General features: G+C 46.2%; 1 protein-coding gene across 3 annotated transcripts in view; it reads right to left on the bottom strand.

Annotated features, from left to right (window-relative positions):
- kirrel3l (kirre like nephrin family adhesion molecule 3, like) overlaps positions 1-15,320 on the bottom strand; it is a 33,920-nt gene that overhangs the window by 6,826 nt on the left and 11,774 nt on the right. For 2 of the 3 annotated variants that reach the window (XM_033641183.2, XM_033641186.2), the window contains exons 2-8: positions 5,760-5,915; positions 4,986-5,135; positions 2,824-2,981; positions 1,239-1,389; positions 969-1,074; positions 487-635; positions 239-366 (exon numbers count right to left, since the gene is read on the bottom strand). In XM_033641183.2, the coding sequence (XP_033497074.1) occupies positions 239-366; positions 487-635; positions 969-1,074; positions 1,239-1,389; positions 2,824-2,981; positions 4,986-5,135; positions 5,760-5,915 (998 nt within the window). The remainder of the gene's footprint in view (positions 1-238; positions 367-486; positions 636-968; positions 1,075-1,238; positions 1,390-2,823; positions 2,982-4,985; positions 5,136-5,759; positions 5,916-15,320) is intronic. The other variant, XM_033641184.2, reaches the window with a different exon arrangement.

Raw genomic sequence — 15,320 nt, 5'->3', positions numbered from 1 at the left:
TGCTGTATGAATCTGTCAGTGGACAGACAGTTTTCTGCCAGAGGCTTTAGCCCTCAGGGAGCACGGGGAGAGGAGGTGTTGAAGATTCAGCCTGAAAAAGAATGTGTGGGGGGAAAAGTGTGAGGGATTCATGCCTCAAGGCCATGTGTGAATGTTTCTCTCTGGAGGGAGGGTGTTGATGGGTGGTATTGAAGCTTTACAGCCAAGACAAGGTGGTGACTAGTGTTGGTTGCCTTACCACGCTGGAGCCCTGCTTGGTCCAGGCTAGGGTCAGAGGAGGGTTTCCAGTCCATGCACAAGTAAAGGCTGCATCCATCCCTATGTCCACCGTCATTGGCTTTGGCTCCGACAGCAGTCTGGGGCCAACTAGGGTGAAGCGACACAGGCAGCCAGTTACAATCAATAAGAGGCTGCTTTTACAATAACATGCACCTCAAGAAAAGCTCAAAATGTACAGCCTAGCCACACTGTATATATTAAACTCACATTGGACATCGACCAGAGTGCTGACATTGGTGCTGCCCACAGAGTTGGACACCTCACAGGAGACGGGGTCTGTGAAGTAAGAGTAGTCCACCGTCACCTCAAGGCTGTCCCCATTTGCTTCAGAGATGGGGACTCCTCCTTTGGACCACCTGGGACAGATGAATAATCACATTATACAGTCGCATTAGTTCAGGGAAGGTACTTAGCCATGCGTATCAAAGTGGCTATTAGCCGATTCATGGCTGGTGCCAATCACAATCAAACGCTGCCAATCAAGCAGCCCACAATGAATCTACGAAACACTTGCATGCTTGTTCTGCTTTTTTTTGGATGACATCTTTACTTTGGTTGCCATGTTGGCACTATATAATGTTTAGAGTTTGTTGTGAGATTGTGCTATATCATCATTTTATACTGCTGGCTCTGCGTGCATGGTGGCAGGATCCGAGTGAAAAATTGAAATTAAAATGCAGGATGGATACCTGTATCCAGTGATTTCAGGATTGGCCGAAGCAGAGCAGATGAAGAGAACCTTGGCTCCCTCGGTCACAGTCTGAGGCTGGACTGATAGAGTCACTGAAGGAGGGTCTGTGAGAAGGAAAACCTTTATGTTACTGACACAAATTGGATTTACTAATCTTATTACTACCATTCACCTTTTAACGGTGCAACAGAATCAAATGTGCTTTACAGATTACTGTGCGTAGCATGCACTCTGCTGCAAGCAGGAAAGTTGATGCAGGGACACTTACGCTGGACGTTGATAGTGACCGATGTCTGTCGTCCAGCTGGGGCAGCTGGGTTAAGAACCCTGCAGGTGTAGGTGCGCCCAGAGTCGCTATCCTCAGGGACGATTGGAAGCATACTAACAGCTGTCTCCCTCTTCCCATCCTCCATCAGTGACTGCAAAGTTGCACAATAACTGTTAGATGCTGCCGGACGTCCGAGCAACAGTTTACAAACTATGCTTTTAAAGAGAGACTCTGTTACAAACGAGCAGAACTGGGCATCAGCTCAATGGCGCACAAGCAAGTCACTTGCCATTTGCTATCGCACCACTTAGGAATATCTCTATGACACTGCAGTCTTATTTTTTCATGTGTGAGGCATTAAAATTGCCATCCCGTTCTTTGGCATGGCAGTTAAATCATATATTTTATGATGCAGCAGGGGATATTGTGCTGTTCCCACATTTCTGAGAGTGTTCCCCGTCAGCGCTCCTTGTTTGTCATCATCTTTTAAATCTATTTACTGCTCACAGAAATCAATACGCCTAAGTGAGGAAAGGTGTAGATTCTGAGGATATGGCTCACTGCTCTCTCACTTTCTCCCTCTCTTCCTCATCCACACACATACACACACACAGGAAAAAAAACAGTGATGGCCAAGGTGCCTGTGTGTCTGTTTTTTTTGGGTGGTGACAGTGAGGAAGAAGTGTCACACATCTTAGCAAGGGCAAGCTGAGCCTTTTCCCTGGACAGCCAAATCAATGGACGCAGGCTTTCACTTCCTCAGCCAGACACACAAAAAGCACTTTTATGCTAGATCAAATCACATCACTCGCTGTCACCACCCCTCACTAGGACAAAGCTTTCTCTGCCCCCAGTCTCATATCTTAGTGCTGGAAATGCTCTGTTTTTCACAAAGCTATCTCACTAGTTAACTCTATATTCTTTTCCCCCTGTATTCTTCTTTTCCTCTCCTCTCCTCCCTGCCCTCCCCTCCCTTCAATCCTCTTCCCTCCCTTCTCACTGCAGGCTCTCGCCTCCTTAAATGTGGCGTTTAGCGTCGTTTAGCGTGGTCAGAGAGCATGAAAAATGTGACACTTTCCCAGCCGTGGCTGGCTTACGCTCCGGCGCATCCCCATTGTGTTTCTGCATTGTTGTGGGTGATTTCTTCTCTGCAGAAACTCTACTGTATGAAACACTCATGCCTGTCTGAGCTTTGGCATGCTCCAGTTATGCTGTAGTGTCGCTGCATTAGCGAGCAAAGGGGGGTGGAGGGGGTTAGCGAGTGAAGGGGGGGAGGCAGAGGAGTGGGAGGAGGTGGGGTGGTGGTGGTGGGGGGGTCAGGCATGAGTGAAAATGGGAGGGGGACTGCAGAGAGTGAGCGAACAAATTGTGCGAGAGAGGGGTGGTGATAGAAAGAAAAAACTGTGAGACCATGGAAGAAAGATGAGAAAAATAAAAAGAGAAAGAGGAGTATCATACCCTAAGAGAAAATATTTCTGTTTTGAATAGCTTTGCATTTATTTCTGCCCGCTGTTATGCGTTGTAATATTGTGTGGGTGTTAGTGATTGAATGATAATGCTGGGCATAGATGTGTTCTCACCGTACCTTGGAATAAATTGCGGACTCCATGACCTCTCCATCTCTGTACCAGGTGATCTCAGCAGCAGGTTTGGCTCCCGAGGCTCTGCAGGTGAGATTGTGCGGTGTGTGGGCCTTAAGACGTACAACAGGGCCACCCTCCACCACAGGGTCTGAAGGAGGAACTGTAAAGCAGAACAAACATACCACTCAAAACAAAACAACAAAAAAACCTCATTACAGCTCCAGGCCAGCACAGAGCCACAAACAAGTCATACTGTTATTGAGCTCGCTGTTGCTCTTAGCTCAGCATCAATATATCGCAACAGCAAAAGAGGCAAACAATATCTTCTTATGGCCATGTGTCTGTTTAACAAGGTGTAGTTTCAGACAAGAGGAAAGACCGAGAACAGTTGTCATTTGGAAGAAAAACAGACTCAACCATATTTATTTCCTTTCTTGGGACTAGCATTATTACTCTATTTGCTCTTACTGTTGCAGAGTGATGTTTCAACTGAATTGCTTATTTGTTCATTTATTTGCATGGTTTCGCACGCACCACTGGCAAGCCAAGCGTGCCACCCCTGATGAAGGCGTCTATCTCCCCAACCAATATGAGAAGGCGTAAACATGGGGTTTGTGCTGGCCTTTCTCGCTCCCTCCACCGAACCAATTTCACTGTGTGTATCTGAATTGTCAGAGGTCCTTCCGCTGCCGCGGCACGGACACTAATGGAATCCGAGTGCTAGGTGATTTTAATTTCCATGCCGATTCCCCTGACTGCACTCCCGCCGTTGACTCCTTTGACTGTGCAGGATTGCTTTGGTCTCATCTGGCCACATTGATTTACACACACACACACACACATACAGACGTGCACACACATGCACAGAAAAAGCCCCCTTCTCTCTTTAATGCTCTTATGTCCACACATAAACATAAACTGCAGGATCCTGAGCGATGCACCTGATTTCCGGTATATACTTATGAAATGCATATAATGTGCATGAACCAACAGCCTTGGTCTTTCAGAGTGTATTAAATGTAAAAAAAAAAGGCAGTTTTATCAACTTTCTTTGCAGCCTCCACATGGGTATCTGGTACGGCTGTGTGTGGGCATGTGGTGAGGGCAGTGCTTTGTACTGCTCTGTGCAGCTTTGACAGTGACACTACACATAGAAAGGTGGGCTGATGAACACGGGTGAGCTTTCTGAATCTATTCATTTAGTTGAAATGTTCCTCCGTACTGCTTGTGATCTCAATCTGCTTGCCTTTCTGAGGCAACCCTATCTGTACGGCTCGTCACCCTGCCTCAGTGAACTCAGAATGCACACCTTAATAGCAACAGATAGATTCAAGGACAATGGGTTCTGAAAGCTGCTTTGTATTGTGGCATAAGCTGCAGCTCTGTGCCTGTGAAACCGCTCACTCTGATTCTCCTTTCTTCCTTTAATTCTTGTGCGTAGGTGAATATACGGACAATTGACAGGACTAATTAACAGAGTGATATCCCTCTGCATGCCACCAGATGCCAGCAGTGCTTTGCTGATTCCAATTCCCATAAGACCTGGCCCTCCTCTTCACCCCCACCCCCCACTGCTCCCAATCCCCCCCTCCACCTCTGAACGTCTGTGTGAAGAAGTAGATCACTCACATCATGTTAATGTAAAAACCGCCTTGCGGTTGACAAATGTTGTGGCTCACTGTAAAATGTGCTAACTGTGCAGACCTTGACTTTCAAGCGACTACGCAAGTCATTTGTGACTGCAGCAATCACATTATCCTCGATGTCCACAGTCTTGATTATCGCTACTGAGAGCAGAGGGGTTCCCTTTTTTTTCTAGATAAATCTCTTGGCTGAGCCTTGCTTCGTTTGAATTAGACTTTCAGGACATGATTTAAACCAGGAAACTAGATTTGCAGTGGGGATATCTTTGAGTGGTGATAAGAGATTGTTTCATGAAATGCAAATTGAAGAGTATTTTGATGTACTTTTATCCGCCTATGTTAAGTTGTGTATTAAATGTGATTATCTTTTGTGTGTTGTACATGTGTTATTTATAAATTTGTCTCCATGTTTCTGTGCTTTGTGATGAAGACACTCCCCTGATTGTTCCCTAGCGCTGCCAGCCTGCAGGCCTTGGCACGAGGGCTGGCTGTGAGGATCATGCATGAGCTGTGTATCTTACCTAGTACAGTGAGCTTGGCACGGTGGGAGCGCAGCGCTGCCTGTGTAGCCTGACACTCATACACCGCGTCATCCTCCAACTCTGCCGAATCGATCAGCAAGCTGTGCTCGCCTGATAGCGGGTCGCCCATTAAGGAATAGCGCGTCCAGCCTGCGTGAAGCCAGCACAGAGAATAGTCAGAGACAAACAAACCACCCAACAACAAACACGTAATGAAAGGACTATAAAATGAACAGACTTGTGCTTTGAACAAAGGCGAGAGAAACGTGGCAAGGCTCTTTAAGACACAAATGAAAGCAAGCAGCACCTCACTGAGCCAGGCATTGAGCCGTTGTGTTAGCAGAGCAGCATGAGGCTGGAAATGCAACACGTGTGAAGGCTGCTGCATGAGGAGTCTGTCCTTTAAAGACAGACACAATAAAGATGGGGTGGCTAAGGTCAAGAGGAAGCCTCTCCACCTTCTCTCTAGTCTGCCACACATTTTAAATGTCAGCGCGTGACAAAAGCCAATTGATTATCTACCTTCCTACAAGACCCTTAAAATGCTAAACAACAAATTAAAGTTCGGTGTGTGCAGCAGCAGCCGACCTGTCTGCAGTACATTGTTCTCTAAACATTCATTTGCGTAAAACTCCAGCAGTTGACATAGAGAGACTTGGTTTCTAATGAGACCTGGCATTGATCGTGGCAAGACAGACAGAGACAGAGAGAGCAATAAACGACCGGAAAGCAGCAGAGAAAAGAGAGACAGAAATAAGAGGTCAGTGATAATACCTGGTAGGTCTCTCTCTCCACCCAGTGCTAGGCCATCTTTGGTCCATTGTACCATTCCCCGATAACCCACAATGACACAGGGTAGAGTCACTGACTGGCCAGATACAACCACCTGGTCCTGGGGCTGCTGGGAGAAGTAGGCTGCTTGGGTGGCTGCTGGGAGAACACAGAGAGAAAGTATGATGTGAATAAAACGTCTTGTGGAGTTCATATTTTCATGATGGTAGATGGAAAACTCGTACTGAAATTCACAAAACAGCTATAAAACATATAGGTACGCAGAATAACGCTAATGGCATTTCATAAAATGTAATGGCAGTCTGTTTCTGCAGTGCCAGCAGAGATGTAGCATGAGATAAGTGAAACTTGCACTGTAAGGGGTGTGGAAAAAAGTAAGTATGAAAGAGGGCAGACTCCCGTCAAGTGGCCTCTTCACTCTCTTGTTTTCATGGCACTCGCTGAGAGAAAGGACAAGGCCAGCATGTGTGAAAATATTTTTTTTCTCCCTCCATAAATGTGGCTTCTAAGAGGAAGAGTCAGCTGTGCCTCATAACTTATTTAACTCTTTCTCAAGACCATATGGTTATATGCTCGCTGACATGAAGCAAACACACTTCTGGGGAGAAAAATCTGCCACTCTTTCAGTGTGCTTTTTGTAAAAATGGATGTTAAACAATCAAAACTCCATTAAAGTTCCCAGGGGACCCATCCGTTTGAGCCTGCTGAAAGTCAGCGGAGACACCTGCCGCCGTTCTGCTGCTGTGTTTAAGCATGGCGCACGGTCTCACAGGATTGGCTGGCCTGCCTTCACACGCATACAGAAACGCAGCGTGAATACGGATCCGCACTTCCAACTGTTTGTGCCACTATGCTAAAGATTGAGTATTACAAACCCTACTGGCAGGGGAAGATGGCAAGACTCCAGAGGTAACTAATCCGTAGGGGAAGGTAGGAGGAGAGGGAGAGAGGCAGTTGGTTGGTTATCTAAGTGGGGTGTCTGTTTGAGTCGGGAAGAGGACTTAAAAAAAACCTTCCCTCATTCTCCTTCTCTCTTTCTTTGTTGCTCAGTGGAGAATGGAAGGGAAGGGGGACAGAGGAAGATAAAGAGGGTTCTATTCAGGCAGTGCTAAGCCCCCCCTGAACTGCTTCTCTTGGTGGGAGCGCTTAAACAGACAGGGTTGCTCCCCCCCCAGCGAAGAAAGCCGCTGAAAGGAGGGCAACATACGGCGGCCAGAGACGCGCTATTGTCCCCTTGTCCCTCTCTTTTAATAGGCCTCTTCATTTCCAATCAATCCTGCTAAATGCAAGTTTAATAGCTTTTCAATAGCAGCTTTTCCCCCCAGAGGGTAGCTGGGATTTTCTCTCTCCCTCTCACCCCTTTTCTCTTTCCCGTCCCCCCCCCCTTCTTTCCAGCTCCATTCTCTCTAGTTTTTCTTTCTTTTGGAAGAGGGGGGGCTTCCAAGGTTGTTGGCAGTGTTTATTCCGCACTCAATTATCCACTTCATCTCTGGGTGCACCACGGACTGAACCCTGCCCCTCGCCTCCCCTCTCCCTTTGCACCCTCCTGTCTCTGTCACCCAACAGCACAATTAAAGCCGCCAAACAGTGAGCTCATCAGGAACGTGAGTCCTCCACAGCTCAGACCGCTGTGATTCTCGACAACCGCCTCCTAAAAGCCCATTTTCACATGCGCCTATTCTTTTACTCTCCATCTGGGCCAAAGGAGATGTTAATAGATAGCTGAACAGAAAAAAAAGATCAGAGAACAATGCATGTTGGTTCACCAGTAACATCTCCCTGTGCATCATTTTACCAAAGTGTCTGAAAAGCCTATTGAGCTGTGGGTGCAAACAGGTAGGCTGTATGTGTGTCACGCACCGTGGATCAAAAGAGGCCAATTTGAGAGCGTCAATGAGAAGTGAAACGTCTTCTAGCTCAGGCTATTAGGCGTTTAGCGAAGGCTGGCATTTTCCCATCATACCTTCAAAAAATGCTGTTTTCACAGTTTGCCCGCCTGTCCCTAACATTCTGCCTTTATGAGCTATTGAGCGTTTTCATTTGCCTCCACTTGCAGAGCGAGTTTGGGATTTTGCTCCTTGTACTTGCAACATGACAAACATTGATTGCAATTAAGTATCTTGCTCAGAGTATCAAAATGTTTACAATGGGTAATAATTCTCTGCATTGGTTGATTGTTTGGATGGATTACATGCGTTCAATTGTTTCTCTTTACCTCACCCACATACGATTTCTCACGCTCACATATGGCAATTAACGTCACGCGCGCACACACATACAAACGCAGGCGTACAAATATAGAGTACAGAGTATGTGCTGTAGCGAATGTCTTCACACCATATGAGTGATTCATTGCTCTCCAGATCCCTTATTGAAAATGCTCAACAGAACATCTCGACTGGCTAATGACTCATGCCAGATTCCTTTAATTCCTCCTTGCTGAATTAGACAATTCTTTGACGGTGTATTAGCAGCTTAATTACATGAATACATTTCTGACGGGGAGAGAGGGAGGAACAGAACCAGACAAAGAAACAGTGGAGGAGAGGCAGTCAGAAGAAGTAGAGAGCTGTGGGTGTGAGGAGACTTGTTCCTGGTGTGCTGCTGCAGCGCCACATACACACAAGCGCATACACGCAAACACCATCGCTTTCAGTGTTTTCATCAGATTCAAAATGAGGAGTCTGTCTGTTGGCTGCAATTGAATCACGTTCAAAAAGAAAGATTTGAATCCCCCTTGAAATCCCAACATTTCTGCAGTGGATGTGAGTTTATTTACCATGTCGCCTTGAATGCTACGCAGGTAAATATGTGCAGTGTAGATTAGTTGTACCACATGCGGCGTGCTTAATGTTACTTTAAAGGCGGTTAAATTTTAGATTTACGAGACCTCGTTGCAAAAAAATGCAACATTTACTCTGTTTCTTACCTTTGCTGTGTGCGTGAGTGTGTGTGTGTATGGGTGTGTGTGCGCTTTTCCATTCCCCAGTAACAAGGTCAAAACACATTTGGCCTGATACATTTTAATCCGGATTTCTCAAAATGGAATATCATTTCACGCTGCTGGATGCACATGGGGCTAAGTTTATGTGTGTGTGTGCATTTCTGCCCGACTGTGGGAGCTCAGTGTCTGTTTGTGTCTAAAAATTGTGCTATGTATGTTTATGCCCGTGTGTGTGTGTGCATCCGAATGTGTGAATGAGTGGGGAGGGTGGGGCAGTGTTAATAGGGAAAGCGACTTGTCAGGCACCGGAGGGCACATTTAGCAGTTACTTTGACACAGTGACTTTGCTGTCGCCGTCACATGGTCGGAGTTAAGTGCAAAAACAGCCCCTCCGACTTGGACACAACCTATTAAAGAGCTTTGCGTCGACCATGGTGCTGCCTGCACTCTCTCTCTTTCCCACATCTGAGCTGGTAGGGATACACTGACATCAGGAAGGATCAGGAAAAGATGGACAGATGTCAGCAATGATCCGTCCACCACTGGACATCTGCCTTGATAGAATTAGATTGAACCAGTCACTCTGAGTGTGTGTGTGTGCGTGTGTGTGTGTGTGTGTGTGTGCACTCTGAAAATGTGTATGTGTAAGCACTGGCCATGATGCTAAAGACTGAGAAAGATAATGGCACTGCAGATGACCTTTAGATAAAATGGGGATCTAACACACACAGTGCAGTGCATTTACTACCAAGTCACCACAGTCATAATCTTTTACGCCATTTTGGTAATCTGACAAAAACGAAGAAAAGACCAGGCCATAAATCATTTCAACCCAGCATTCAAAAAGTCGACTCCTTCAAATAAAACATAAAATAACGCCAGACTCTTGTTTGTAACCGCTCAGGCGATGCACTCTGTCCATTTCCTCGTGTTGTTACAATGACACTCAACTGCATATGTTCATTCCCTCTAAGAGGCTCCGAGCTGCGTTCGCAGAGAGTCCCTATTTTAGTCCTGATTTTATTCCATGTCCTCATTCCCATCCAGTGCAAAGAGTGCAACATCTAGTCCTGTGGGGTCTATAAATATAAGTGCTCTCAACTTGACTGGACAATTTGCTCTGTGCAGTAATAATTCAAAATGTTAAAAAATAGCGCCTGATATCTACTTCTTTTTTGCCCCGGCGGTGGAGGCAGAATCCTGCACCCAGCTGGTGTTGAGTTTTCCACAATAAGAGCCAGAGAGGAGAAAATGAGGAGGAAAAACAGACCCGAAAAAAAAGAGCCCCAGCACAAAACAAGGCAATTGGCAAAAAAGTGTCAAGCTTGGAATAAACAACCCCTTTCCCCAAATGCCATCCATTGTGCCTTGTCTAGATAAGGCTTCTAAATCGGGCTGGAAAATGCAAGCTCCATTTCTCTCTGTATGGAATTATTATCCCTTTGTTTTGAGTCAGGCTCTTTTGTCTTCCCCTTCCTGTGCCCGTGTGTGTGCTTGTGTGTGTGTGTGTGTGTGTGTGTGTACAAACAGATAGTAGTGCTGAGGTAGCTGAACCAAAGAGTATGTCCCAAAGCGGACCCTGCACCCATCTCATGTTTGATCTGGCTACTAAGCTCATTACCATGACTTCTACAGAACTTCTGAGGGTTTGAAGGGGACTAATGCCACCCACCGACTCGTGGCAGTGCGGCGACCAACACATGCACTGTGTGTATGTGTGTGCATGGAACCTCTGTGTTTTTCTTTGACTTAGACCGTCACGAACTGCTTGTGCCTCTGCAGATGGCCTCTCTCTCATACCTCAGTGTGTCCCGGCCTCTCTTCAATCCTTTCTCTCCCACGTTGCATTCCAGCTGCACTCCCACCCACCCACTCTCACTATCTTTTCTCCCACTCTGCGTTTTTGTGCCCAAATTGCAGTCTAACAGCTTTTTAAGAGCTGTTTTGCTGGAGTTTAATCCTCCTAGCCTCCCCTTTCAGCCTTTATTCCATTGTGAAAATCTTGGCTCAGACCTAGACCCTTTTTAGAGAGTGGACCCGCTCATCCACCCAGCCCCCCCCCCTGCTGCTCTGCTGATACCCCCACCCAGGGCATTCTCTTCCATTCCTCTACAATCCAGCCCCATCCTCTCATTCCTCTGTTTATCACTCATATGTCTACAGTCAGTGAGCCGTGATCCTTGAAATCAATGCCTAGCGAGGCCCCCCTTTGAGAGTTATGTAAGGTGTTACTAATTGTTGATTTGCTTTCTCCATGGCTCTTTCTGCCATCACTCTGCTTCTCCAGACTCCGTGTCAGCTGTCATCTCTTGCCAGCCTCTCCCTTGCACTTTCTCTCCCCATCTCTTCCTCTCCTCCATCCTGTATCCCCTGTCCCTTTCTCTCGCTCTCTGCATCCCTGGTGTGAAAATCACAGGGGTTTGTGTCAGCTTGTCAACACAACACTCAAGACAGCAGGGTAAGGGGAACAACAGGAAGAGAAAAAAAAAAGAGCCACTACATGTTAGAAAGACCGGAAAAAACTGAGGTAAGGTAAAAATGGAAAAAGTGGGCTCCTGTCAGCTTCCAATTGCAAAGGAGCGGGCCATGAGAGGGGATTGATGGAACGCTGTAATCAGTCTGTCTCCAAGGCTGTCACCACGAGGTTTTTCTCTGCTGGAATAGGGCACTGCACACATCAGGGCAGCAGTGAGGCTGATCGCATGGGCGAGCAGCGGCAGAGTTTCTCCCCGGGTACCTGCTACAGCAGATGCAGTGGATAGAGTAATAGAGTGGTATGCATACAAGGAGGGGAAGAAGGGAGGGGGAAAAAAAGGAGGAGGCTGTGGAGGGGGGAGACCAAGAGTGCTGATGTGACATAGTCAGTGTGTGAGCGCATGTGAATGGTTCGCGCAGTCACTGTGCTGCAGTGCCCGACAATGTGCCATAAATACACTCATTCTTATACCGTCTCCTCACACTTGCCGCACACACATTGATGCACACTCACTGTCACAGTCCCATATCTTTAGGGTTTCTAGTGGGCAGAAGCATCTCTCTGAGTATAATTCTAGCACAGCTTTTAAACAGCTCCCCCACTCTGAAGCCAACAGCCAAAGAGCTGAGAGCTGACTCCATGTAGACAGATAGCAAGTGACTGGCTGGCTGGCAGGAGGACAGGAAATAAAAAGCCATATAAAAAAAGAGAGAAAAGGGGAGGGAGCCAGTGGTGGCGGTATGAAATTGTCTGTACACATCAGCCAGCAGTGTTGACAAGATGTTGATTGAGCTAGTCTTGTCATTTCGTGTCATTCCTCCTTACCCCCTGGTGTTTTCACTGCAAGACAGCTGCTGGCTGGATCTGTGTCACAGTTCCAGCCCTTTTCTGTCCCCCTCTGCTTCTCTCTCTCTCTCTCTCTCTCTCTCTCTCTCTCTCACTCATTTTTTCTTTCTGTCTCTGTATCCCAATTTCCCTCTCCAGCTCCCTCCCTCCTCTTTCCCCACTGTTTGGATGGAAGGGCTTTCAGTATAATTTACTGTGCTTTTAAATCATTAACTTCTTGTGCTGTTTGCAAAAGCCCTGGTTTAGTGTGTGCACAACAGCTGACATGGTGGATAAAACAGCAATGGTGCGCAACATGTGACGAAGAGGCTTCTCAAAGATGGGGCAGGAATTAAAAAAAAAAAAAGAAAAAGTATGGTTTTTCATTCACGGCTGCAGACGTGACAAGTAAACAAACAATATATAAATAAATAATAGATTAAAAATCCATAAAACAATGAAGAGATCATGTTAAAATTGCCTCCATCTCTTGCTTTTTCTAAAAGGCGGTGGAAATGAAAACAAAGGAATTCTCTACATAGATTCTGTACTGGGACTCTGGGCCTAATGCCCTGGGGTGTCAATTAATTTAGTCTAGGGATTTGCGGCCTACTCTTCCTAATTGAGCCCAGTGGAGACCCCCTTGGCTCTTCACGATAGGAAGTAGTGCGTTTCATAATTAATACTTTTTTTTCCCTTTATTATTATTATTTTTTAATGAGGGTGGTAATGTTGTAAATGTATGCATCTCATTAGAGTAAAAGGGCCATCTACACTATTGTTCACTACTTCAGTGTTTGCTGCTGGTGAGATGAATAAGAGAGACAACCTCATTCAGAAGCAGCAATGCCACATTGAAGTCAAAGCCGTGCTTTTGTGTGTGTTTGAATATAAAACACAGTGCGCTCAATGAGAGTCTCATTAGTGTTGCTTAATATGTGTGCTTTTTAAAGCTTAGAGGTTAATGCCCGACTTGCCTCCATTTCACTGGAGCCCTCTTTAATTTGATGCATAATTCTTTTTTGTCAGCAGCTGACAAGAGCCCCTTCAGAGGAAGCAGCTGAGCTGTGTTGTGAACTCTGCATCCAACAGGAACACAAAGGCACAAAAACACTTCCAAATAAACCTGTTTAAAATGTTTCTCCTCTCCTGCTCGCTCCACATTACAGGAGATATTTCTGAGCTATCCTATCTTCCCATCTCTCCGTCCAGAGAACATAACTCCTGGCGATTAAACAAATTACCTCCTCTCCCAGGAGAGCCATGGATCCCGTGAAAACAATAAGTGTGTGATTCACAATGCTGCCGCCTCTCTGTTCTTACAAACGGCCTTCAAATTGCCATTTATTAATCAATGTCTGTGGTTAGTCTGTGACCAGAATTTCTCTTCCCTGTTTCATCTGGAGGTGGAGAAAAGGCGAGTTTTAATTTAACGTCAAATTTTTATTCCGCTCATCAGATTGCCCGTAACTTGAATCATTCCTTTAAAATTACTGATGACTAAGAGCTTCCAGAACACAAGAAAGGGAGGGAAAGAATGTTACCTGCTGACCTCAATACATCCTGCTTTGTGTTGAGAAAAAGAAGGGAAGGGGGAAACTAATTTCCTGAAACTCCATTTCTTAAGCGTTGATTAGTAAAGGAGCATAATTAGAGTGAAATGTGAAGTCAGGGTTTTTTCAGATTGCGCCGCTTCCTCTAGAAAAATCAGGCCATGATTAATGAATAAATGATTAATGAGCGAACTAATTAATCAATTAATTATTAAGCAAGCACTCTGAACAAGAAACGGGTAGTATGACGGTGAACAGTGGATATAAGAGACGGTTAGGTTGTGTGTTAGAGAAAAAAGGATTTAGGATAATCTGCCTGTTTGTTCTGTCAGTTTGTTTTGTCTTCTGTTACAGGAGAGGATGAGGGAGAGGGCGGATGGGAGGAGATGGAAGGCTCAGCCCTCCGTCTTGAGCTTCCTGAGTCAGCCGGTGTCATCTTGTGTGAGAACACTGACCTCAAAAGGCTGCATTTGCAACTTCCCCCTCATATATCTCGGGGTCAGGTCCTTAGGTCGCGCAGTAGTGAAGCCTGGCACAACATTTGCCAACTACAGTGATGATGTTTGCATTGGGCCGCAAAAGGCCACGCGACCCACAACACCCCTGAAAAGGCAGAGGGTGACGCAAGGTTCCCTTCTTTATCCAGTCATCTCTCCTCCCCCCCCCCGTCTTTAACTAGGACACCCCATCAATCTTTGATAATGTGCGGTGTGGGTCTCTCCTGTGTGACCAGGCTGATGAGACATCACAGCAGGGATTGATGTATGAAATGCAGGCTCCGAATGTAACTGTGATATACTGGACCGTTTCAAGTCAAGTTTGACCTTTTTTTCCCGGATATTAATCGCTGCGGTGAAAGAATATATGTGTGATATATCCCTCCCCCAGGATCTCCGCACACTTTATTCTTTGGCATGGGCTTCTCCTATACCTTTAGCTTAGCGGAGGTGGGGGCTTATTTTTCGTATCTTCTAAAAGTCCCCAGAGCTGCAACACAACAGGATATGGGACACAAAATCTGATTTTATAAGCGGATGGGTTTATTGTTTCTATTAAAATGCAGCCTTACCCTATAAAGCTGCATTTTCCCTACCCACCCACCCCCCCCCCCCCCCCCCCCCCCCTTGACACCCGGAAACACATCCTCAAAGTGAGAACATGAGAGAAAGATCTTTCATCCCTGCATATCTTTCCTGGCGTTTACTGCTGGCCTTATTAACAGAGTTGTGAGTGACGGAGGCAGAGTGTGCTGGGGGAATCTCATGGGGCTTTGATGGAGGCAAGCGGTGGAGCTGCAGCAAGCTGAGGGCAAGATCATGCTTGCGTTTATCCTCTCAAACTGCTTTGTAGAGTTCTTTGTCTCCGTACCCTTTCCCCTAACACTCCTTCTACTCCTCCGTACGTTCTGGCGCATTGTTTTTCTCAAAACGGCCACTGGTTGGACTAGTGTTGCATTCTGTCCTAATCATACCATGGCATTGCAGATTACCTCAGAGTCAAGTGGATGTGAATAGGTCTTTGTCATGCTGGGTGGGTTGTCTCATTGACTGTGAAACTCTGGACATATGGTGGCAGTGTGTTGGGATGTAGAATGGTGTGGGTTGGGCTCCTGACCCTTGCCTGGCCTTTAACACCTTACCGGCTGCACAAAAGTCTCTGGTTTGATAAACTTAAACACTTCATTGTGCACTTGGTTTTTTGGGTGTGCTTTCTTTGGGGGTTTTAGTCTGGATGAAGAATGTACG

The sequence above is a fragment of the Epinephelus lanceolatus genome, chromosome 10, assembly GCF_041903045.1.
Source record: "Epinephelus lanceolatus isolate andai-2023 chromosome 10, ASM4190304v1, whole genome shotgun sequence".
Lineage (NCBI taxonomy): Eukaryota > Metazoa > Chordata > Actinopteri > Perciformes > Serranidae > Epinephelus > Epinephelus lanceolatus.
Note: the sequence above shows the minus strand (reverse complement) of the source record. Positions and strands in the feature narration are given on the sequence as shown.